Below are 24,904 nucleotides of genomic sequence, written 5' to 3' on the forward strand. Positions count from 1 at the left end.
AAAATGCATTCAAAAGATGGAATATTATGCCACAAAGTTTGTAGAACCTACCTACAAGTTGTGTGAGCCAATTGGATACAAAACTGTAATTGCTAAAAAAAAAAAAAAAAAAAGTTTCAATCTTACACTTTTATCTGATGCATGAATATTTATATTTCCATAAACTGTTCCCAGACAGATCACTTTGCCTCCTTTTGTTTGAACATGCAATTTTTGACTCTGAAAGACAAATACAAAAATATAGAGGAGAAAATAAATTTGATTGAGACTCATAAAAACATTTCCAACATTTTATACATTTCTTCTTAAATAATAATAAAGCAGAAAAAGAAACCAGGAATAAAACAGAAATGCACTGTTTGGAATAATTACATCAACTAGGAAAGAGAGCCAACTGCTATTAAAGGGGTTAAATAAGTCATCTGTACTCATTAGAGAATAAGAAGAGATATTTGCGTGTTCCAGTAACTTCACTGAAGAAGCGTTTGGGAATATAAGATCATCATAACTGGGTAACTAAACATAAATGATGAAGAAGATGATAATAATTATTGTTATTGCTCATCATTATTAATACTTATCATTTTTAATAACAATAGTTATCACTACTTGGCATTTTCTTTGTACCAAATACAATGTTAACTACTTTATATGATCTATGATTTTAATCTTCACAACTCAGAAATAAGTGTTATATTTTTTCCCATTTACAGAGGAAGAAATCCAAGAATCAGAAAGGTACAGGACAGTTAGAAAACAACAAAATATAAATTAACAGAATCAAGCTCTGTATGATTTCAAAACCCACACTCCATGGCTGGAGTCTTTTGAAGAAGGATATAGTCACACTTAGGGCAACAGCCTAAGTTGCCTGTGATAAGGCAACAGAAGAATTGAAGGACTTGCCTAGAATGGTAGTTCTCAACTAAACATGATTTTGTCCCCCAGAGAACATTTGACAATGTCCAGAGATATTTTTCATTGTCATAATGTGTGCTATTTGCATTTAGTAGGTAGAGGCCAGGGATGCTTCTAAACATGCTACAGGGCACAGTTCTACCCATGATAACAGGAAATTATCTGGCCTAAAATATCAATAGTGCCAAAGTTGAGAAACCATTTTTTGTTTTATGCCACAATGGCAGGAGGAAGAAAAATGACAAAAAAGATATCTTAGTATTATCAAATGAATCAAAAGATAAATGCCAAAAGAAAAAGAGAGAAATGCAAAGAAACTGACAGCAGCATAGTAGCTTCTGATTTAAAAAAAAAAAAATTTAAATCTGCACTCTTGTGATTATTTTGAGTACCTTTATACTCGAACAGTGCCTACAGAATCACCATCAATTTTTTTAATGGTAATATACTTTTTATTAAGTTATGAATTTTAATTCCAGTATAGTTAACATATAGTGTTATATTAGTTCCAGATGTATAGTATAGTAATTCAACAATTCAGTGCTCATCATGGTAAGTGTAATGTCTATCATCTATTTCCTCTATCCCCCACTGACCTCCCTTCTGGTAACCATCAGTTTGTTCTCTATAGTTAAGAATCTGTTTCTTTCTTTGTCTCTCTCTCTCTGCTTTTTTGCTTTGTTTTCCTCGGCTTGTTTGTTTTGTTTCTTAAATTCCACATATGAATGCAGTCATATGGTATTTGTCTTTCTCTGACTTACTTTGCAGCGTAACACCCTCTAGGTCCATCCATGTTACCACAAATTGCAGGATCTCACTCTTTTTTATGTTGAGTAATATTCCTGTGTGTGTGCATGCGTGTGTGAGCATGTACATGTACGTGTGTATATGTATACACACACCACATCTTATTTATTCATGCATGTACTGATGGACACTTGGGTTGCTTCCATATCTTGGCTATTGTAAATAATGTTGCAATCTTTCTAAATTAGTGTTTTTGTTTTCTTTGGGTAAATACCCAGTAATGCAATTACTAGATCATATGATATTTCTATTTTTAATTTTTCAAGGAACCTCCATACTGTTTTTTACAGTGGTGCACCAATGTACGTTCCCAAGCACATGAGGGCTTCATTTTTTCCACATCCTCACCACTTGTTATTTCTTATCTTTTTTGATACTAGCCATTCTGACTAGTGTGAGGTGATACCTCATTATGGTTTTGATTTGCATTTCCCTGATAATTAGTGATGTTGAGCACCTTTCCGTTTATCTGTTGGCTATCTATGTGTTTTATTTGGAAAAATGTCTATTCAGGTCTACTGCCCATTTTTCCATTGGATTTTCTGGTTTTTAGGTGTTAAGTTGTGCTAAGTTCTCTGTATATTTTGGATATTAACCCCTTATCAAATATATCATCACAAATATCTTCTCCCATTCACTAGAATGGTAACAAGGGTGAGAAGCAACTTCCTGAACTTCCTGTCCTGGACAAAACCAAGTTTCTTGTGTCTGACCATGTCAACGTGGGTGAGCCCATCAAGATAATTAGAAGGTGCTTACAGCTGAACACCAATCAAGTCTTCTTCCTGTTAGTGGATGGACACAGCACAGTGAGTGTGTCCACACCGATTTCTCAAGTATATGAAAGTGAGAAGGACAAAAATGGATTCCTGTATATGGTATATGCCTCTTAGGAGACATTTAGAATGAGATTGTCTGTATAAGACTAGAAAAATATGTCTGTTCTAGAATTTTTTAAACCTTTATCAAGGGGGAAAAAAAGGGATGTTACCAACTGAGATTGGTCAGTTCATCCAATCACAGATAATCAAACAGTAGTGTTCCTGCATAGGAATTTTAGGAAGTTATTTTCTTACTGCAAGCCAGAAAAACTGAGCTCCAAATGAGCATATTCAGCTTTGGAAAACTACATTATTTAACCTAGGCTGTTTTGTTTTCAAATTTAGAAGTTCAAAAATAAAATTCTTTGCATTCTAAAAAAAATATTTTGTTCATAATTTTCTTTGCTGTGTAGAACTTTTTCATTTTGTAATTCTGAGTTTTTTGTTTTTGTTTTGTTTTTTGCTTTTGCTTCCCTTTCCTGAGGAGACATATCCATAAATATATTGCTAGGGCTGATGCCCAAGAGATTACTTCCTATGTTTCCTTCTAGGAGTTTTATGGTTTTAGGTCTCATATTTAGGTCTTCAATCCATTTTGAGTTTGTTTTTGTGTATGATGTAAGAAAGTAGTCCACTTTCATTCTTTTGCCAAGTAGTTGTCCAGTTTTCCCAGCACCATTTATTGAAAAAAAATGTTTTTTCTCCATTGCATATTCTTGTCTCCTTTGTCACCAATTAATTGCCTATATAGGTGTGGGTTTATTTCTGGGCTCACTACCCTGTTCCACTGATCTATGCATCTATTTTTGTGCCACTACCATACTGTTTTGATTACTATAGCTTTGTAGTATATTTTGAAATCTGGGATTGTGACACCTCATTCTTCTTTCTCAAGACTGCTTTGGCTATTCAGGGTCTTTCATGGTTCCATACAAATCTTAGGATTATTTGATCTAGTTCTGTGACAGATGCTATTGGCATTTTGGCAGGGATTGGACTGAATCTGTAGATTGCTTGGGTAGTAAGGATACTTTAACAATATTAATTCTTCCAATCCGTGAGCATGGAATATCTTTCCATTTGTTTGTGTCATTTAGCTTCTAATTTTGATTATGAAACTGAAAGTATACAATACTGAGTTTTCAGACGACAATATTCTAAATGCACATTCTAAAACTCAAGCACTGATGAGTGAACAATATAAAAGGAACTATGAATATTCTCATCCAATTAGTCATTCAACATGAAGATTTCATTGTGTATCTTTTACAATAAGAACCCAAACCATATCATTTTGCTAAAAGGACATATGATAGGATTCTTTAATCTTTTATGACATTTGTACAATTAAATTTATTTGAAATGGTTCACATGTGAACAGATACTAAAGGAAGGTTGTGGGAGATGCAGGAGAGAAGCATCAAAGGAAAAGACTTCAAAAGGGAAGGGCTGGAGAAGGTGCAAGGCCTTAGGACATGTTTACACAGCTGAACACTGCTGAGGCTCATAAGGAATGCCTAGAGCCATTAACATTGTCAAAGGCCAGATCCTCCTTCACACCTGACCCTTCCTAGTGATATAGAAACCAGTTAACTCAAAATTCAACCTTGAAAAGCTAAACCATTACATTGATTAACACACTTGCTTGGCTGACTTCATGCACATAGCCTTTAGCAATTATCCTAATAAAAAGAAGCTTCATTCTGGAGTGGGGGCCTCATTCCCACTAGAGTATGAGGACCTTCACTAACTGCACTTTGTTTGCAGACTCATCTTTTGCGACTCTGGGACAATTGGTGGAGTCGGCAGGATTCAGTGCGGCAGTCTTGGACTACTTCAGTTTACAGTCACAGGGGACCAAAGCGGAGCGGTAGGACAGGTAAGTCCCCGCTTTGGGATAGTGAAGTATGGGAAACTCCCAGTCTCAGGATCATGAAGCTTACTCTAACATACTTCGTACTTTATTGCGAAGTTCAGGAGTAAAAGTGAAAAGGGGAACCTTTGATGAGCTCTGGTACTTGGTTAAAAAACACTGCTATTGGTTTAATCCTTCTGGAAAAAATCTTTTAAACCTTAAACAATGGAGATTAATTACGAAAACGCTTACACATGCTCATCAAAATGGAGATATCATTTCTTTAAATGTTTGGTCTTTTATGCTCTTTGAGATGGCTTTACAGCCTTTACAGTCTGACTCAGAACAAAATATAATTTCATCTAAATTAAAAACTCATCAAGAAGAAGAAGATGAATTGGATTTTACATCTGATAGTTTTGAGGATGAATCTTCTTCCAAAGGAATCAAAGCTATATAGCACCTGAGGAAAATACTTTACCAGAATGGCCTCCGCCGCCACCCACAAGTGACTAGAGCCAATTGTCTCTGGCTAGTCTACATCAGGATAGAGATTTTAAGGAATATTCCCAAGCAGCTGCCAAAACTCCTTTTGTTTCGGGAAACTTCCCTGTCTTCTCTGGCCCAACATAGACTGCCTGATTCCACTAAAGGAAAACAAAAACAAACCAAACAAATAATACAAAACAAAACAAAAATTGGTATCTGTTCGTCTATCTGAGCTGGCAGACTTTAGAACCATGTGAACTCTTTTCTTTGCCCTCTGCGCCTCTGTCTGCCTTCAGGAAGATGTACGCTGTCAAAAGGCAAAGAAAACACTTCCTTAAACTTTAAATTTCCTCACTGGTTCCACGGGAAAAAATTAACAATGATAAACTTTTAAGAAAACACAGATAAAATATTAAGATAGACATGTCTTTTAACTTTATTCTACCAAGGTTGAGATAAATGGAATTTTTAAAATATACTGGTATAAGGTTAAAATTCCGCTTTTCTCTCTGTTCAAAAAACAGAGCTTTCTTTGACTGTTCTGCTCTTGATAAGACAATGTAAACAAAGGTTTTTTCTTTTCTCTTTGCCAAAAACACCAAAGCTTTAGGTTTCATCTTTATCAAGTCTTTGATTGCTTAGGTAAAACTTCTCAATATTAAAGGAACTAAGTTTTGCTAACAACTATATAATGCTATACATTTGCCTTTAGGATCTTTTATTGACACGTTAATTAAATAAATAAAATTTTAAGATTTATAATAATTTACAATCCTATTTAGGATATGCTTTATAATAACATCCTAAGGTTATAACAAACTTCCCAGGATTTAAATGGTAAATAAAACATATTTAATATTTAAACTAATTTATATTTGTTGGATTTGTCTTTCAAATTATCAACTTTAAATATAAAACTTTATTCTACTAAGGTTTATTAAAGGTCAAATAAACTCATGTTATCTCTGTTCCAATCTGTTAACAAAAGAATGACTTAAAGTAATGGTTAACTTTGTTTGCCTCATAGTTTTCATGGGTAATTGTTAAGATAGCTTTCAAAGTCTTTGGAACCTAAAACATTTTTTTTTTTTTCCCCCCCCCCCCCAACCTAAAACATTTAAGTTTTGTTTGCATGATAAATTGAGATAAATTCATTGGATATCTAATGAGATAAAAAGCTAAAACACTAATTACTAAATATGGGCCTTCAGAAAAAGGCACAATAGGCCTTATTTTTGGATGGAATAGTCTTACACTTAAAGGTATTCATATGCATCCTTGTGTTATTGACTATGATTATGAAAATGACATTCAAGTTATGATATCAGCCAATAACCCTTATACTATTCAACCAGGAGATAAAATTGCTCAATTACTTACTCTTCCTTACACAGAGGGCCACAGCAATCCTGTTATCAGAACTGGAGGTTTTGGCAATACTGGAAAACAATTATATTGGCAAACTTTTTTGAAAGATCCTCGTCCCAAAATACATCTTAAAATTAATAATAAATCTTTTATAGGATTAGTAGACACTGGAGCTGACGTTACCATCATATCTGAAAAGTTTTGGTCTTCATCTTGGCCTGTTGAGAACATACCTGTAATTTTTACAGGACTTGGCTTCTTGGAATTAAAAGAAGTCAACAGATTATGAGATGTGAAGGACCTGAGGATCAGATAGTAACTCTTAAACCCTATGTGGCTAACATTGCCATTAATCTGTGGGGTAGAGATTTACTTCAACAATGGGGTGCATATATTAATATCCCATCTATATCTACTCAAAATAAAAATATAATATGTGCCATGGGATATGACCCACTGAAGGGATTAGATAAAAATCAACAAGGCATTAAAACACCCCTCGATATTTTCCCCAAACACAGAGCCACAAGGCTAGGATATCCAAATTTATCCTAGTGACCACTGCCAAAGAACAAAAATATGCGCTGCCTTTAAATGGCTTAATGATGAGCCCATATGGATAGAGCAGTGGCCGCTTTCTCAAGAAAAACCGGCAGCTTTAAAATCTTTAGTTTCTGAACAATAAGAAGCGGGACATATTGAACCTTAAATTAGTCTCTGGAAATCTCTGGTTTTTGTCATAAAAAAGAAATCTGGAAAATGGAGAATGCTGACTGATCTCTGAGCCCTAAATAAAATCCTACAACCTATGGGGGCTCTACAGCCTGGCCTTCCGAGTACAACCTGCTGCTATCCCTCAAGATTGGAAAATTATAATTATTGATCTTAAGGATTGTTTTTTCTCCATTCCCTTAAACCCTAAAGATTCGGAGAGATTTGCATTCTCCGTTCCTGTAATTAATCATGAGGAGCCCATAAACAGATTTCAATGAAAAGTTTTAACTCAAGGAATGTTAAATAGTCCTACTCTTTGTCTGCTTTTTGTTGCAGAACCTCTCCAATATTTATGATCTCAGTTTCCTCATGCTAAGATCATCCATTACATGGATGACATCCTATTAGCTTTACCCTAACGACATGATTGACATGCACTCTTTTTAGCAGCTCAGGCAACCCTTTCAAAATATGGCCTCATTATTTCAGAAGACGAAATTCAATTTGAAGATCCCTTGTTCTATTTAGGTCAAAAATTAGTACAAAATTCAATAATGCCTCAAAATGTTCAAGTTCGTAGAGATACCTTGCATACTTTGAATGATTTCCAGAAGTTATTAGGAGACATTAACTGGTTACGTCCTACTCTAGGTATACCTACTTATCAACTGACTCATCTTTTTGATGTACTTAAAGGGGATTCCAATTTAAATAGCCCTACAAAATTAACTCCGGAAGCATCCCAAGAATTACAATGGATCGAACAAAAAATTGCTTCCTGTCGGTTTACTCGAATTGACCCCTCGCTACCTGTTTCCTTGTTAATTTTACCATCACCTCATTCTCCTATGGGAGTACTTTGGCAGGCTAATGGAATCACAGAATGGATATTTCTTTCTACCAAAGCCTTTAAAAAATTATCTACATAATTAGACAAAATAGGAATGTTAGTTTTTTGTTTTTTTTTTTAAACTTTTTTTTTTTAACGTTTATTTATTTTTGAGACAGAGAGAGACAGAGCATGAACGGGGGAGGGTCAGAGAGAGGGAGACACAGAATCTGAAACAGGCTTCAGGCTCTGAGCTGTCAGCACAGAGCCCGACGCAGGGCTCGAACTCACGGACCATGAGATCATGACCTGAGCCGAAGTCGGCCGCCCAACCGACTGAGCCACCCAGGCGCCCCGGAATGTTAGTTTTTAAGGGTTGGGAGAAACTTAAGGAAATAACAGCCCAAGACCCTGAGACAATTATAGTACCTCTGTCTCATGCACAAATATCCATGGCATATCGGCAATGCATTTCATGGCAACTTGGAGTTGCAGATTATATAGGTCACATGGACAACCATTATCCTAAATCCAAATTAACTGAATTTATCAAAACCACCTCCTTTATCATGTCTCGAATTGTACAATTAGTACCTGTAAATGGACCTAATTATATTACAGATGCCAACAAATCCAGTTATTCTGCATATTATGGTCCTACTTCTAAATATGTAAAATCCCCATATGCTTCAGTACAAAAGGCTGAACTCTTTACTCTTTGCCATATTTTTAATAAAAAATAAGGATGTATCCTCCTCCATCAATATCTTAACGGATTCAGCCTATTCTAAACAAATGATTGAAAATTTGGAAACCATTAATATTTATTCAGATGGCTCAGAATGGTCTTATTTTTTTGAATACAACATTGTCTCCAACACCAATCCCATCCTATATACATTACTCACAAATGATCTCATTCTGGCCTCCCTGATCCCTCGACAGAAGGAAATGCTACAGCAGATTCCTTATTGGCAGCTCCTGTTATTACAACACAAGATTTTCACAATCTGACTCATCTTAATGCTAAAGGCTTAAGTAAACACTTTTCTATTTCTCTTAAACTAGAGAAATTATCACAAACTGCCCCACTTGTGGGCCTATTGTCATTCCTCCATACTCTCAGGGGGTTAATCCCAGAGGTCAACAACCTAATGATTTATGACAAATGGATGTTACTTATGTTCTGCAATTTGGTCGCCGTGCATATGTACGTGTATCAATAGATACATATTCTGGTTTTGTATGGACTACACCTTTGTCAGGAGGAAAAACGGCCCATGTTATTCAGCACCTTTTAGAAGCATTTGCCACAATGGGACTCTCCCAGAATCTTAAAAATGACAATGGCCCTGCTTATACTTCTCACACTTTTCTTATATTTTGCCAAAAATGGGGGATTCATCATACTACAGGCATTCCTTTACAATCGACAAGATCAAGCTATTATTGAACATACTAATCATACATTAAAAACCATGTCACAAAAACAAAAACTTGGTGATATGACCTTGAATCCAAAGAATCAATTAATGAAAGCATTATTTACACTTAATTTTTTGGATTTAAGAGGTGAACAAAAGCTCACTGCAGCTGAAAAACATCACACAGTCTCTAATACCAGACCCTTTTTACAACCAATATTTTGGAAAAATGATAATAACCAATGGTGCCCTGGGTATGTTAAATTGTGAGGTCGAGGATTTGCTCTTATATCCACAGATGACGGGGCTAATCTGGCTCCCAGCCCGGCAATTAAAACCACGATATGAACAGATGGGCCAACAGAAAAAGAGTTGACAATTTTCGACCACTGGAGAAAGATATGGAAGAATTAAGCCTGAAGCAAGAGATTACAAAAACAAAACAAAACAAAACAAAGCCAAACCTCCGACATGGGGACAGATGAAGAAGATGATTCTAGAAGCAGAACAGATCCTCCAAAAAACAGGAACACCTACGCCTCTACTACTCTGTTCATTGCCGTGATGTCGGTTCTTACCCTTATCATGAGCACTAAAGAGAATCACACATATTGGGCTTATATTCTAAATCCGCCTCTTAATAGATTAATTACATGGGATGATCCCTCTTTCCCAGTTTATGTAAATCATTCAGTCTGGTTGCCTGGACCTTATGATAATAGAGGCCCATTTAAACCAGAAGAAGAAGGAAAATAATCCCTGAATATTCTGTAGGTGCAGATGGGCCACCTATATGCTTTGGAACAGGTGAACACTGTGTTACAGTTCGTTCACAGGCATGGATAACAAAAATACCCAATGGGACTAATGTCTCTATATTGTACTTATTACAGGGAGTCTCCATGAGAAGTCAAAGAATTACATAGGATCACCCTCCTAAATTGCCTCGATGTAAATTAAGAAAGATTATAAATCCTGAGGAATGGGTTAATTGGGAGCTCTGTAGAGGAGAGATTAATAGAGTTCTTCTTAATACTTCCAAAGGAAGCATCATGAATTGGGCCTCTGTAGGCTCTGTTCGGACCAAATACTCCAAAAGAGAGCTCCGATGGCGTCGATATCAAGACGACATCATTTCAGATGTAACATCTGAACCCATTATTGTATGGCATGAAGGAGGGATGGCTCCCCCCAGCCCACGTTTACCTGATGGGCCAGTTCATTCAGAACTTGGAAAATTGGTACTAGATTATTAGGCATGGCCACTTGGAAAGGCCACTTAATGAATATTTCAAATAAATTCTCCATCTCTTTTAGATTAAATGAGACTCATAAAATCCAAGCATGTGTCAGACTTCCTTCTCTGTTTATATTAGGCATGCCTCATTGGGACCCTGATAACAATCTTCTTGCCATAATTGTTCTTTTGATATTTGTCTTAATTCTACTATTTCTTTTAACCAGGAAAAACAAAGCTTATATAACCTTAAGGCACATAATGGGGTTTGGATGCCTGTAATCATGGATCAACTTTGGCAACACTCCCCTGAAATGTTACTCATAGATGAAATATTGAAACATGTCTAACACTGCAGCCTACGGTTTGTAGCTTTACTGGTAACTGCTGTACTTGGGATTATAGCTATTACAGCTACAGCGGCAACAGCCGGTTTTGTGCTACATCAGACTGTACAAACCACCCACTTTGTACAAAACTGACATCAAGATTCAGAAAGGCTGTGGAACAGCCAACAGATGATCGATAGCCGAATAGAGAGCCAATTATCTGACTTGCAACAAGCTGTTCTTTTTCTAGGAGATCAATTGATTAGTTTACAACAACAGATAAAGCTTCAGTGTGATTGGAACATAACCACCTTTTGTGTCACCCCCATGTATATAATCAATCTAAGATATCATGGGACCTGGTGCGTCGACACCTTCTTAATCAAGGCAATACCTCTGCTGATATAGCTCAATTACAAAAGGACATTTATGAAACATTCAAAAATAAACTTGAGATGATTTCTGGTGCTCCTTCTCTTTCTGAGATAACTAATAGAATCTCGGGATTGAATACAATGAATTATATAAAACCCTTAAGCTTTTCTGCGATTGGTATTTTTATATTAATCTTTGTCTTATTACTTTGCATATACCTAGTCTGGAGAAGAGGACAGCAACAAAGCGGAGAATAGGCTCTTTGCAAGAGCCTCTGTCTTTGCTTTCCAGCTTTGCCAAATGAAAGAAAAGGGGGAGATGGGGGAGATGTGGGAGATGCAGGAGAGACGCATCAAAGGAAAGGACTTCAAAAGGGAAGGGCTGGAGAAGGTGCAAGGCCTTAGGACATGTTTACACAGCTGAACACTGCTGAGGCTCATAAGGAACGCCTAGAGCCATTAACATTGTCAAAGGCCGGATCCTCCTTCACACCTGACCCTTCCTAGTGATATAGAAACCAGTTAACTCAAAATTCAACCTTGAAAAGCTAAACCATTACATTGATTAACACACTTGCTTGGCTGACTTTATGCACATAGCCTTTAGCAATTATCCTAATAAAAAGAAGCTTCATTCTGGAGTGGGGGCCTCATTCCCACTAGAGTATGAGGACCTTCATTTAACTGCACTTTGTTCGCAGACTCATCTTTTGCGACTCCGGCCATACTCCCTGCAACAGAAGGTATGCAAATAAAAGTGGCTGCAAAAAACAAATGATGTAAAAATTTTTAAATGCATCAAATTAAACATTCTAGTTAGTGTTTATGAATCTAAAAATGAAAATGTTTTGCAATTATGAAGCAAAGGTGACTGACTTCTCTTCAACAAAGTTATATGCCATCAAAGTTCACAAAAGTACTTGACAATGCAAGTGTAAGAAGTAGCAGTAGAAATGAAAAGCTAGCGCCTATCAGAGATGTAGTTGAAATCATTTAGAGCTGAGACCAATCTAATTTTAAGAAAATTAAATAAAAAAGTGTTATTACAGGAAGCCTGGATGGCTCAGTCGGTTAAGTGTCTGACTTCAGCTCAGGTCATGATCTCACAGTTTGTGAGTTCGAGTCTCGCGTCAGGCTCTGTGCTGACAGCTCAGAGCCTGGAGTCTGCTTCAGATTCTATGTCTCCCTCTCTCTCTGCCCCTCCTGCCCCTCACTCTTTCTCCCTCTTTCTCTCTCTCTCTCTCTTAAAAATAAACGTTAAAAAAAATTTTTTTAAAGTGTTATTACAAAACAAGATGAATCCTTTGTTGTTTAGCACAAATACCTACTTAATCCTTAAATAATGAGCTACTTAACACATTAAAAATGTGACTACTATTTTAAGCACATTTTATTTTTTTAATTTATTTTTATTTTTAATCTATTTTTCTTTTTTTAAATTTAAATCCAACTTAGTTAACATAAAGTGTTATAATGATTTCAGGAATAGAATTTATTGATTCATCACTTACATATAACATCCACTGTTCATCCCAACCAGTGCCCTCCTTAATGCCCATTGCCCATTTAGCCAATCTTCCCACCCAACACGCTTCCAGCAACCTCAGTTTGTTCTCTGTATTTAAGAGTCTCTTATAGTTTGTCTCCCTCTCTGTTTTTATCTTATTTTTTCCTTCCCTTCCCCTATGTTCATCTGTTCTGTTTCTTAAATTCCACATATGAGCGAAATCATATATTTATCTTTCTCTAACTTATTTCATTAAGCATATTTTTAGTGCTTAAGGCCCTTTCCTTACTCTTTAATAAACAGAATAAAACCGTTTGTTAAAACGAAAATTTCTTTAACTTAATAAGATCTCAGAATACTAAGAATGTATTATTAGTTTCACTGTACACTTTAAAATGAAATTTAAAAGAAAAATGAGGATGGGCCATATGGGTGGCTCAGTCTGTTAAGCATCTGACTTCAGCCTTAGGTCACAATCCCACAGTCCCTGAGTTCAAGCCCCGCGTCAGGCTCTCTGCTGTGAGCCCAGAGCCCACTTTGGATCCTCTGTCTCCCTTTCTCTCTCTGCCTCTCCACTGCTCTCATATGCACACTCATGCTCTCAAAAGTAAATAAACATTAAAAAAATTTTTTTAATTAAAAAAATAAAGAAAAATGAGGAAAACCTTCAGAGTTGCTACAACCTCTGGACTTTCAGAACAGAACTGATTTCAAGGTAAAATTTCTGCCAGTAATGTCTGAAAGATGAATAAATAATACTTAACATTCTCAACATGATACTCAGAATAATAGCTTTATTTTGATACTGCAGCTCAAAGTTTAAGGTTTTTTAAAACAGTAATATTGAAACACAATTAGAAAAATTTTCATACCTTAACAGACTGTAAGATGCCAGTCCCCTGCTCAGTTTCAATTTTGCAATTATCACACTCAATATTTTGGACTTTTACACAGCCAGACCCTGATGACTTGATATTCAAATCTAGAAATTAAAAAAAAAAAAAGAAAAAGCAAATTAGTACTATGGCTAATGAGCTCCAAAGCATTTTAGTAACCCCTAGAAATCCAGCTCCTGAGTTATGTTCATAATATTACTGAACTCTGGAGACAGCACAGTTGTCAGCACCTAAGGGGTCCCACCACAGCAAAAGGACCAGATGTAGTGCCCTTTTCTGCTTGTTTTAAGAAATAAAGCAGTGATTTCTGTTGACCTGTATCACCTAAAGAGAAAGTAAGTAATATAGGAGACAAGTCAGGGAGGTCATCAGAGACTCTAGTTATTATAGACATTCCTGGGAAAGATCATACAAGCCTCTTCCCCACTGAGACAACACATACACACAGACACACACACACAGGTTCGAATAAGAATATAGCAAGTTAAAAAGTCATTAGTTGGTTAAGCATCCGACTTTGCTCAGGTCATGATCTCACAGTTTGTGGGTGGGTTTGAGCCCCACATCAGGCTCTGTGCTGACAGCTCAGAGCCTGGAGCTTGTTTTGGCTTCTGTGACTCCCTCTCTCCGTCCCTCCCCTGCTCACGCTCTGTCTCTGTCTCTGTCTCTCAGAAAATAAATAAATATTAAAGAAAAAAAAATTTTTTTAAGTCATTATGGTAAACTGAATATGCCAGTTAGCCTCTTCTCATATTCATGAAGATTTAAAGATTTGTTCTCAAGTCTCCTATAAATTGAAAGCATGTACAGGAATAGTATGTATCTGTGTTTGTTGCCCCCCCCACACAAACTACTGGGGCTTAATATCACAATTTTAATAGTTATGGCATAAAAAATTTTCTAGTTTTGTATATAGCAGTCTCTATAAAGGTTTAATAAACAGCAATACTATAATAATCTAAATTATACAAACCAACAGTTTTACCCCATCTTTACATGGAAACAAATGTAACCAAGAAGCGTTTACCCAGTTAAGTAGTGTTGCAACAGAGCCTTCATCCAAGGCAGTGTTGATAGACATGGGGAGAAAGAAACATACTCTAAATACACTCTACCCCCCCACTAGGTAGGTAGAAAAGTTAAGGCCAGACACTGAGTGGTAATAATGCTACTCTTATCTACTCACAGAAACAGGTATAAACAAACTGGAGGAACAAGTAAGTATGAAGAAAACTGAATTATGTTGATTTAAGGAGCTCGTGTATAGACATGTAGAAAATGGTAAATTGGAAATGGGATTCTGGCTCTAAAAAGAGGAATCTACAAAAAAAAATGAGGTTAAGGATCATCAATATGGATGGTTTCACTTTTATCTGCGCTACCATAAAAATTTTGCTTAACTCTATTTCGATACTTAGTCCATTTTTTATTATGATAATATGACGGGAAATCTTTCTCCCCAACCCAGAGGGTTCTATTTTGAGGTTAGGGTCTCTTATTCATCTAGACTAGTTTAAAGAAGTTGAGAAGCAGTAAAGCATAGTGGTTGAGCAGACTGCAGTCAATTCCCATTCCAGCTCCACCACTTTATATCTGAGAGATAGCTGATCTATCCCCATGAGAACAGAAGTTTCACGAAGGCATAGATTTTTTCTACTTTGTCACCCACAATAAACACTTGATGAAACTTGCTATCTCTCCCACTTCCTTAGGTGAAACAGTGCCAATAACAGTATCTACTCTATAGTGCAATTGTAAGGGTTAGAAAAGACTATCTTAGAAGTGTTAGCTGCTGTTAGGATCATCATTAGTATCATCCTTCAATCAGGAAGGAGAGCCTGGGGAGACTTCCCTAGAACAATGTGTACACACTGGCTTGCATTTGAGAAATATCATGGAGCCCAAATACTTAGAAACACTGCAGGCATTATCAACTGAAGTTTCCCAGGCAGTTTTACTGTGTGTGCATGCGTGCGTGCGTGTGTGTGTGTGTGTTTTCAAAGACTGCTATTCATGGAAAATTTACAATGGAGACGTATCAGTAAAAGGCTGGGTGCCTATGTGAAAGCGAACACTTGGTCCAGGTTAGTCCAGCTCCTATAGACAGAGCTGTTTTGGAACAGACCCCAGGCTGTGAGCACTGAATGGATTATCAAGAAACTACAACCCTGAAAAATTAACCACTTTGCTACTGACAAAGTGCAGTGACAGAAAAATTAGGAACTAAGTGCCAAAGGAGAATATAAGGGTTCCACAAATAATATTTGACTTAGATTATTCCATATGAGGTTTCCAATGTCTTTAACTGCGAACCTGATGTCTAACTTTCACCAGGAAACCCAAAGTAGAACAAGAAAAAACAAACAAAAAGAAAAAGGGGGAGCAGGTTCCGAGGGGGGACAATAGTAAATTGGGTTGGAAAGTCAAAGGAACCAATGAAAAGTGCACGTCTGCCCAATTTCAGAAGGTCACCGGCTGTGCCCTGGGACCCAAACCCGTTTTCACTTCACTTCACTTGCCAAACTTCAGGGGCGCGTTCACCTCCACGGACGCCTGGGGGTCGATGGTGTCAGACACGATGGTTACCTCCTTCAGCGCCTCGTCGTATTTCACCTGCAGGCCGGCCAGGCCCCGCGCCCCGCCTTCCGCTGATCTCACCGCGACCAGCACGCGGTCACCGTCGGGGTAGGTGAGGGGGTCCAGGGGCCTCACGGCCAAATGGCACGGAAGCCGCGCCCGCAGCCGACCGAACGGGCTCACTAGCAGCGCCCACTCCTTCAGAGCCTGGCGCGCAAGCCCTGGCCGAGAGACTGTGGGCTCGGACCCAGGCTGGCGCTGGCCCCCACCTGAGCCGTACTCCCGGGCCGAACCAGCCCGACACGCCCAGCTACCCGCAGCTCTGCCGGCCCCAACTCGGAGCTGGCTGAGCCGGAGGCGGCCGAACCCCCAGCCCGAGCAGGGGGCGAACATGGCGCGCCCCTCTCGTGCTCCCTCTAATCCCCTCAACCACAGGCCGGTCTCGCCACCAGCCAGTCAACTTGACCACTACGCCTACTCAAGTCAAAGGGGGGTCGTTTGAGAGGATTTGTTGAAGCAACAGCAAGACTGACCACTTTCTCTGGCAATTTAAACCTCAACCGCACACGCCACACCGGCAAGTTGAAATTTCAAAGCTCTCAGTATCTACTATGACTTGGACTCCTCGCCTGCGCCCTCCCCTTTCGCAAAGGTGCATGGGATACGTAGTTTCAAAGGGGACGATAGGTCCGAAGGGCTTTGAGCAGCTTAGAAACTACATATCCCAGGAGGCAATGCGCAGGGTAGAAAGGGTAGTAGGACCACGTGTTAGACCCGCCTCCGAAGGCGTGCGCTGCTGGCCTGAAGCCCATTAGCCATTGGAGGAATAGGAAAAAAAAAAAAAAATCTACTTGGGAATCCAACTGGCCAATGGAAAGCGCGGAAGAAACAAGGTGGGCAGGACTGCGTGGTTTCCTTGGATACCCGGGACGCGACTACTTTGATAGAGGGTGGAGCTCTGGAGTGAGACCCTGGAGGCCCTAATCCACGGAGAAATATAGGAACTAAATAAGGATCAGGACCAAGTTAAGGGGTAAGAAACTGCGCTTTTAAAAAGTGAGAACTAGATGCAAACTAAAGTACCCTCGGTGGGTGGTTAGATCCAAACTTCACTAAACTAGTGGGGGTTACCCTGAGATGGAGAATCCCTGGGCAAGAGGGTAAAGAGCCAGATTGGTGTTTTTTGATGAACTCCCTCTTTTGATAACAAATTTAGGAATAGCATTAGAGCCCTGCCTTCTTCCTGATCCTAAGTGATCTTAAGCCAGTCATTGAACGTCTCTGGGTTTTAATTGCTTGTCCTTAAAACGAGGTCAATAATACTTTCCTTGTCTTGCCTCAGAGTTTTTGTAAGGATCAAATGATATAAATGGATGTGAACATGAGGCACAGGCTACAAAATTGCCGTGTAAATTACTGTATTTTTATTTTAGGGATAGCACTAATTCTTAGTCACAAAGAAATATCTGAGAGATCGGAACTTGTGTTGACAGTAGCACTGATCTCTTTGACTACAAATGCTCCTACAAAGAAAAATCAGTCAGCATAGTGCAATGAGAAGAGCATGGGACTATTTCCTGGCTCTGTCACCTGGCTCTTTATCTGCGTCTCCTGGATCTCTTTCTTCAGCTTTAAGATGAAGAAGGATTGTACTAAATGACTCTGTAAGGCATTTTTATCTTCTATAATTCTATGGGCAATTTTAAAAATGGAAAAAAAAAACCCACGAGATTTATTTCCTGCTTGCCGACATATCTCTCCCTTTCTGTGCCCCTTTCTCCTCCTACCAGTTATTCCCTAAGTTCTTTAGTAAAGACAAACTGCAAGCAATGATGTTTAATAAAATGCAAGGGCTGAAACCAAATGTCTTAGAAAACTGAAGCCCTTGGCGAAGTGCAGAATTACTGGGAGGTATAGTGATAGAGAGACTAGCTAAGTCCTAATGAAGTTGGCTAAAGTCCTCATGGTCCCAGGTCACAGGGTTGTCTGCCAGCTATTACCTTTTTAAAAATTCAGTGTTTTCTTAGGTTATCATTTGCTCTTTTCTGTCCTCCTAGTTCTTTCTCCCTCCTTATTCTCCCTCCTACTGAAGACTTATGATAGATGCTTAGCTTTTAGGTTCACCAAGTTCCTGCTGTATACTAGTTCTGTCCTTGGCTTTGTGTTTCATTTGGTCATAATTATTCAAACTGCTCTTCAAACTGTCTTTTTAATGAAAACCCACAGGGATAACTTTGAAAATCAATTTGAAAAAGGCATTGGTTTAAGCAAGTTAAGAATGCACTCACATCTGTTGTGCACATGCCAAATATTTTTAGATTAACTAGGAATACCTACCAGATTATTTTGTTTCTATGGTAATATTTCCTTTTGAGAACAACCAAGTTAATGGAATTGGCAAATGAACCATAGTTGTCTATGTGGCAAAATCATTGTTTGATTATTTTCAAATAAAGCTAAAGAAAAGTGACTGAAAAACTGCTTTTCTGATTATGGGAGTGATCTCATGTGATCTCACAGTTTGTGACTTCGAGGCCTACATTGGGCTCTGTGCTGACACCTCAGAGCCGGGTACCTGCTTCAGATTCTGTGTCTCCCTCTCTCTCTTCCCCTCTCCCACTCACGTTCTGTCTCTCTCTCAAAAATAAACATTAAAAAAAATTTTTTTTAATGTGTATACATGACCTGGAAATTATACTTCTGGGGATTTAATGTAAGCATAAAACTATGGATGTTCAAAAAACTTATGTTCAAAGAATTTTGTTTTATAGAGTTGCTTATGATAATGAAGAAGTGAGGCAACTTAAATGTCCAGAAATAGTCATAGTTACATAAATCAGTATATATCTGGAATATTCTGCAACAATTTAAAATTATATTCTGAAGAATATTCAATGATATGGGAAAACTTCCATAATATAATTGGAAAGGAAAAACCTCCAGTTCTCTTTCTGTGTGTTTCTCCATTACTCTCACACTACTAACACACTCACAACACTTCTGCTGATACTCTGGGTGTTCTACAGTTTAACTCAATTCTAACACTATCTACCTGTAAATAGTGTCAGATCCCACAGGTTAAGGGCTCAGTTCCACAAGACTGCTCTCACCTACTTGATATGCCAATTACATGTAGTGGTCCCTGGGTTACCCACAACTTCTGTCTGATTTGGCTACAAATCAGAGGTTCCCACAACCCCTTCTCAGTTTTTATTATTATTTTTTAATGTTTATTATTGAGAGAGAGAGGGCAAGCGGGGGAGGGGCAGAGAGAGAGGGAGACAGAGAATCTGAAGCAGGCTCCACGCTGTCAGAACAAAGCCCAATGTGGGGCTCAAACTCACAAAATGTGAGATCATGACCTGAGCCAAAGTCAGATGCTCAACTGACTGAGCCACCCAGGCACCCCAACCCCCTTCTCAGTTTTGATGAATTTACTAGAGTGTTTCTTAGAACTCAGGGAAACATGTTTACCAGTTTATTAAAAGATATGATGAAGGATACAGATGAACAGCCTGATGAAGAGATACATAGGGTGAGGTCTAGGAGGGTCCCTAGAACAGGAGCTTCTGTCTCCCTGGGGTTGGGGTGTGTCTCCTTCCTTGTGTGGATTTGTCTGCCTACACTGAAGATCTACATACCCATACTATTGGGATTTTTATGGAGGCTTCATCAAGTAGGCATGATCAATCATTAATCCCATTTTCAGCCCTTCTTTCTTCTTAGGAGAATAGAGGCAGGGCTGAAAATTCCAAACTTCTAATCATGGTTTGTGCTCTCCAAACCCTCATCCAGGAGCCATCCAGGAGCCCACCCAAAGTCACCTCATTAGAACGAAAGGTAATCCTATCACATCCAGAAATTACAAGGGTTTCAGGAATCCTGTGCCAGGAACCAAGGAGAGATCAATATATATTTTTTCTATTATCTCACAGTAATATTAAGTGAAAAGAGTAGAATGCCAAATTGTATGTTTAGTATGATCTCAATTCTATAATAATAATAGTAGTAATTTTAAAATACAATTGTATTTAAAATATATTCCATTAAAACAATTCCAACTTGATAACAATGGTTATCTCTAAGTAGTGAGATAATTAATTTTTCATTTTTTGTGTATAAACATATATTACATCTATAATTTTAAAATATTAAAAGCATTTCTTAAAATACATTGTTTCCTAAGACTAACTCAAATAATGAAATAGGTTGAGAATTTCTTACTATCTAAATTTAAGTGCCCATTAAGATTTTATTTAATAATTGTTAATAGATGGACAGCAGAGGGCATGAGAGAGTTTTCAGAAAAATGTAACTTAAAGAATTCTGGAATTCTTCAGTGAGGGAAGCCCTAGGAATTTGCTAACTTTCTCCATTATAAACTTTTAAAATAAATATATCTTATGGCTTTTATTCTTCTTATGAAATCTTAATAAATCAATAATATAAACTAATAACTGACAGTACTAAGAAGTATTTAATGAACACATAGGTAGCCTCATTTGAAATCTACATGTTATTTCCATGCAGATGATGTACCGGAAAAAGTTTGTTATTTAATGAGGTCAAATTCCCCCACTTTAAACACCTTGAGAAGTTGCCTATGTTACAAATATTCTCGAGTACTTTGTATGCTAAAACAATATGTATTTGTGTGTATATGTGTTTGTGTGTCTAAGATAATATTTTATTGCAACCAAAGTTTACTCATAATAGAAAAATTTTTAAAGCTAACTTAGGCAAGAGTTCTTGTATGTGCTAATACTTAACACCATTTCTACAAGATAGCAATAGTGTTTCAACCATACACACAGTGGTAGCACTGAGTAGAAATATCACTTACATTTTATATATTTTGAGACAATGCTGTTAGTTATGTATGGGTTCAAGATTCATATTGCTTCCTGATAAATTTTCTTTTTTGTCATTAAGTAATGACCCTCTTTATCTCTAGTATTGCTTTCTGTCTTTTTAAAGTTTATTTTTATTTATTTTGAGAGAAAGATAGAGAGCAAGCAGGGGAGAGGCAGAGAGAAGGAGACAGAATCCCAAGCAGGCTCTGCACCCTCAGCACAGAGCCCCACGAGGGGCTTAAACTCACAAACCATGACATCATGACCTGAGCCAAAGTCAAGAGTCAGATGCTCAACTGACTGAGCCACTCAGGTGCCCCACTTTCTGTCTTGATACATATTTTTACCTAAAAATATTTTCATTCTTTTACTTCAAACCTGTGACCTTATAATTGGGGCTTGTGTCTTATAAACAGAATACAGCAGGATATTTTAAAACCAATTTGAGAATCTGTCTCAATAGGTAAATTAATCCACTTACATTTTTTGTAATTACTCTTTCATTTGTATGTATTCTTACCATCTTATTTTGTGTTTTCTATTAACCTTTCTTTTTTGCTTTTTTCAGGGTGGGGTCCTCTTTTTTCTCCATTCATTTAGTCTATATATTTTTCTTTATTCACCTGTTTCCTCTAATCAATCAATACCTTCATCCTCCTTTTGAACAATGGAATTCTTTAACATCAGTTTTTTCCTTTCCATCTTTCATGTCATATTGCCTTGTATATTTTAGTTTCACTTTGTTTTTTGAGGCCACACAAGTAGTTGTTATTGTTTTTTATATTTTGTGCTTGTTTGAATTTAGCAACATTTACCAATTTATATGCTCACCTCTTTCCTTCTAGATTTAGTTTTGTTTTTACTGAAGTATATTTTTATATTTATTCAATGGATCTCTGAGTAATTTTTTCAGACTTTGTCTGAAAATGTCTTTATTTTGCCCTTTTAAATAATAGGTTAGTTGACAGTTACCGTTTCTCAGTACTTTGAAGAAGTACAGTTTTTGCTAATGACAAGTCTTCTATCTGTCTAACTTAGTTCTTTTGTAGAGACAAAAGAACTTGGTTGCTTTTAGAATTTTTTTTCTTTGTTTAGATGGTCTACAGTTTTAGCACTTTGTGTAAGTTCATTTCTTTTGTTTGCTTTTCTTGGTTTTTTTTTTTTTTTAATTTTTTTTAACGTTTATTTTTGAGACAGAAAGAGACAGAGCATGAATGGGGGAGGGTCAGAGAGAGAGAGGGAGACACAGAATCTGAAACAGGCTCCAGGTTCCGAGCTGTCAGCACAGAGCCCAACGCGGGGCTTGAACTCACTAACAGCGAGATCATGACCTGAGCCAAAGTCGGACGCTTAACCGACTGAGCCACCCAGGCACCCCTGCTTTTCTTGGTTTTAAAGAAAAACAGTAAAATTCATTTTTTAGGTGGACAGCTCTATTAATTCTGGCAAATGTATACTGTGACATAACCACCATGACAATCAAGATGTAGAATTTTTCCATCATTGCCAAAAGCTCCCTCATGCCACTTTATAGTCACTCTTTCTCCCCCAACACCCAGTCCGTGGCAAACACTGATCTATCCTTATACTTTTGCCTTTGCCAGAAACTCATATAAATTGAATCATATAATACATAGCCTTTTGACTTAATATAATGTATTGGAGATTCACCCATGTTGTTGAATATAGCAGTAGTTTATTCTTTTTTATTTCTGAGTTGAATTCCATTGTATGAACAGTATGAAAACAATCTGTTTCCAGTTTGGGGCATTTCCCATTTGGGGTGAATATTAATAAAGCCAATATAAACATTTGTGTACAGCTTTTGAATAGATGTATATCCTCATTTCCTTTGAATAAGTACATATGAATGAATGGCTGGGTCATTTGATAAATGTATGTTTAGCTTTATAAGAAATAAGTAAACTTTTCCAAAGAAGCTATACAGTTTTGTATTCTCATTAGCAGTACGTGAGAGTTCCAGTTGCTCCACGTCCTCACCAACATTTGGTATTGTCACTTTTTTTAAAACAGTCTAATAAGTGTGTAATTATATCCCATTGTGATTTTTATTTGCATTTCCCCAATTACTAATGAAGTGAGCATATTTTCACATTCTTATTTGCCATTTGTATATCTTCTTAGGTTAAGTATGTGTTCGAATCTTTTACCCATTTTTAAATTGGTCTGTTTGATTTCCTGTTATTGAGTGATGAGATTTCTTTGTATTTCTCAATACCAGTCTTTTATCAGATACATTGTTTGCATATATTTTCTTCCAATCTGTGACTTGTTTTCAGTTTCCCAATACCTTCTTCTGAAGAGCAGATCTCCTAGATTGTGAAAAATTCCAAAATATCTATTTTTACCTTTATGATTTATAAAAATCTCGGGGAAAAAAAACTTTCTCCAAACCAAGGTTGTGAATATTTTCTCTTATGTTTTCTTCTGAACATTTTTTACTGTAGATTTTACATTTAGGTATGTACCTCATTTCAGTTTACTTTTTGTAAATGATGCAGGGTATGGTTTGAGGTGTGTGCATTCTTTTACATAAGGATGTCCAGTTGTTCCAGCATAATTTGTTGAAAAATATGATCATCTCAATGCATTAACAAAAATTAGCCAAATTCATTACCCATTCCTGTTAAAAACTGTCCATGAAGTTGGAGTAGGAGGAAACTTCCTCCACCCCACAGGCAGCTATGAAAACTTACACTTGATACCATACTTAACTATAAAAGACTGAATGCTTTCCCTGTTAAGATGTGGAACAAAGAGAGAATGTTCACTCTCACTATTTTTGTTCTGCATTGTACTGGAGATCCTACATTGTGGAATAAGGCAACACAAAGAAATAAAAGGAATCTACATTGGAAATGAAGAAGTAAAATTGTGTTTATTTGCAGAAAGCACAATCATGTCAGTAGAAAGTTCCAAGGTATATTATGCAAAGCTACTGAATTAACAAAAATGTTTCACAAGGTTATAAGGCACAAGGTCAATAACAAAACTAGTTGTATTTCTAAGGACTAAAAATGGCATTTGGAAATTGAAATTTAAAAATAATACAATAGCATACAAAATGTGAAATACTTCGGGATACATTTAACAAAACATATACAAGACCTATCTTCTGAAAGCCATAAGACATTGCTGAAGAAACTGAAGATGATCTAAATAAGTGGGGAGAATGTTCGAGGAACAATAAGACTCAACATTAAGATGGCATATCACCCCACACTAATGTATTGATTCATTGCTCAGTCAAAATTGCAGTAGGCTTTTTAAAAAAATAGAAATTGACAAGTCGCTTCTAAAATATATATGGGAGGGACGCCAGGGTGGCTCAGTCAGTTAAACATCCGACTTTGGCTCAGGTCATGATCTCACAGCTCGTGAGTTCAAGCCCTGTATGGGGCTCTGTGCTGACAGCTCAGAGCCTGGAGCCTGCTTTTAATTCAGTGTCTCCCTCTCTCTCTGCCCCTCCCCCACTCACACTCTGCCTCTCTCTCTCTCTCTCTTTCTCTCAAAATTAAAATAAACATTAAAAAAATTTAACTATATATGGGAACAAAAGTACATAGTATAGCTAAAACATTTTTGAAAAAAGAAGTAAGTTTGAGGACATATTCTACCTCCTTTTAATACTTACTACAGAGCTATGATAATTAATACAATGTTGTATTGGTGTAAGAATAGACATAAATCAATGGGACAAAAGAGAGAACATAGAAATAGACTGATTTAATTTTTTTTTTAACGTTTATTTATTTTTGAGACAGAGAGAGACACAGCATGAACGGGGGAGGGGCAGAGAGAGAGGGAGACACAGAATCGGAAGCAGGCTCCAGGCTCTGAGCCATCAGCCCAGAGCCCGACGCGGGGCTCGAACTCGCGGACCAC

General features: G+C 37.3%; 2 protein-coding genes across 2 annotated transcripts in view; one reads left to right on the forward strand and one right to left on the reverse strand.

Annotated features, from left to right (window-relative positions):
* Nucleotides 1–16,920, reverse strand: part of FAM185A (family with sequence similarity 185 member A) — a 73,148-nt gene extending 56,228 nt beyond the window's left edge. The window contains exons 1-3 of the mRNA XM_049642866.1: nucleotides 16,088–16,920; nucleotides 13,545–13,654; nucleotides 127–219 (exon numbers count right to left, since the gene is read on the reverse strand). Of these exons, the coding sequence (XP_049498823.1) occupies nucleotides 127–219; nucleotides 13,545–13,654; nucleotides 16,088–16,538 (654 nt within the window). The 5' untranslated portion in view covers nucleotides 16,539–16,920. The remainder of the gene's footprint in view (nucleotides 1–126; nucleotides 220–13,544; nucleotides 13,655–16,087) is intronic.
* Nucleotides 16,921–17,031: 111 nt separating this feature from the next.
* The window catches only part of CCDC146 (coiled-coil domain containing 146), a 114,445-nt gene continuing 106,572 nt past the window's right edge, over nucleotides 17,032–24,904 (forward strand). The window contains exon 1 of the mRNA XM_049642831.1: nucleotides 17,032–17,178. The gene's annotated coding sequence lies outside the window, so the exon portion shown is untranslated. The remainder of the gene's footprint in view (nucleotides 17,179–24,904) is intronic.

The sequence above is a fragment of the Panthera uncia genome, chromosome A2 (assembly GCF_023721935.1).
Source record: "Panthera uncia isolate 11264 chromosome A2, Puncia_PCG_1.0, whole genome shotgun sequence".
NCBI classification, from domain to species: domain Eukaryota; kingdom Metazoa; phylum Chordata; class Mammalia; order Carnivora; family Felidae; genus Panthera; species Panthera uncia.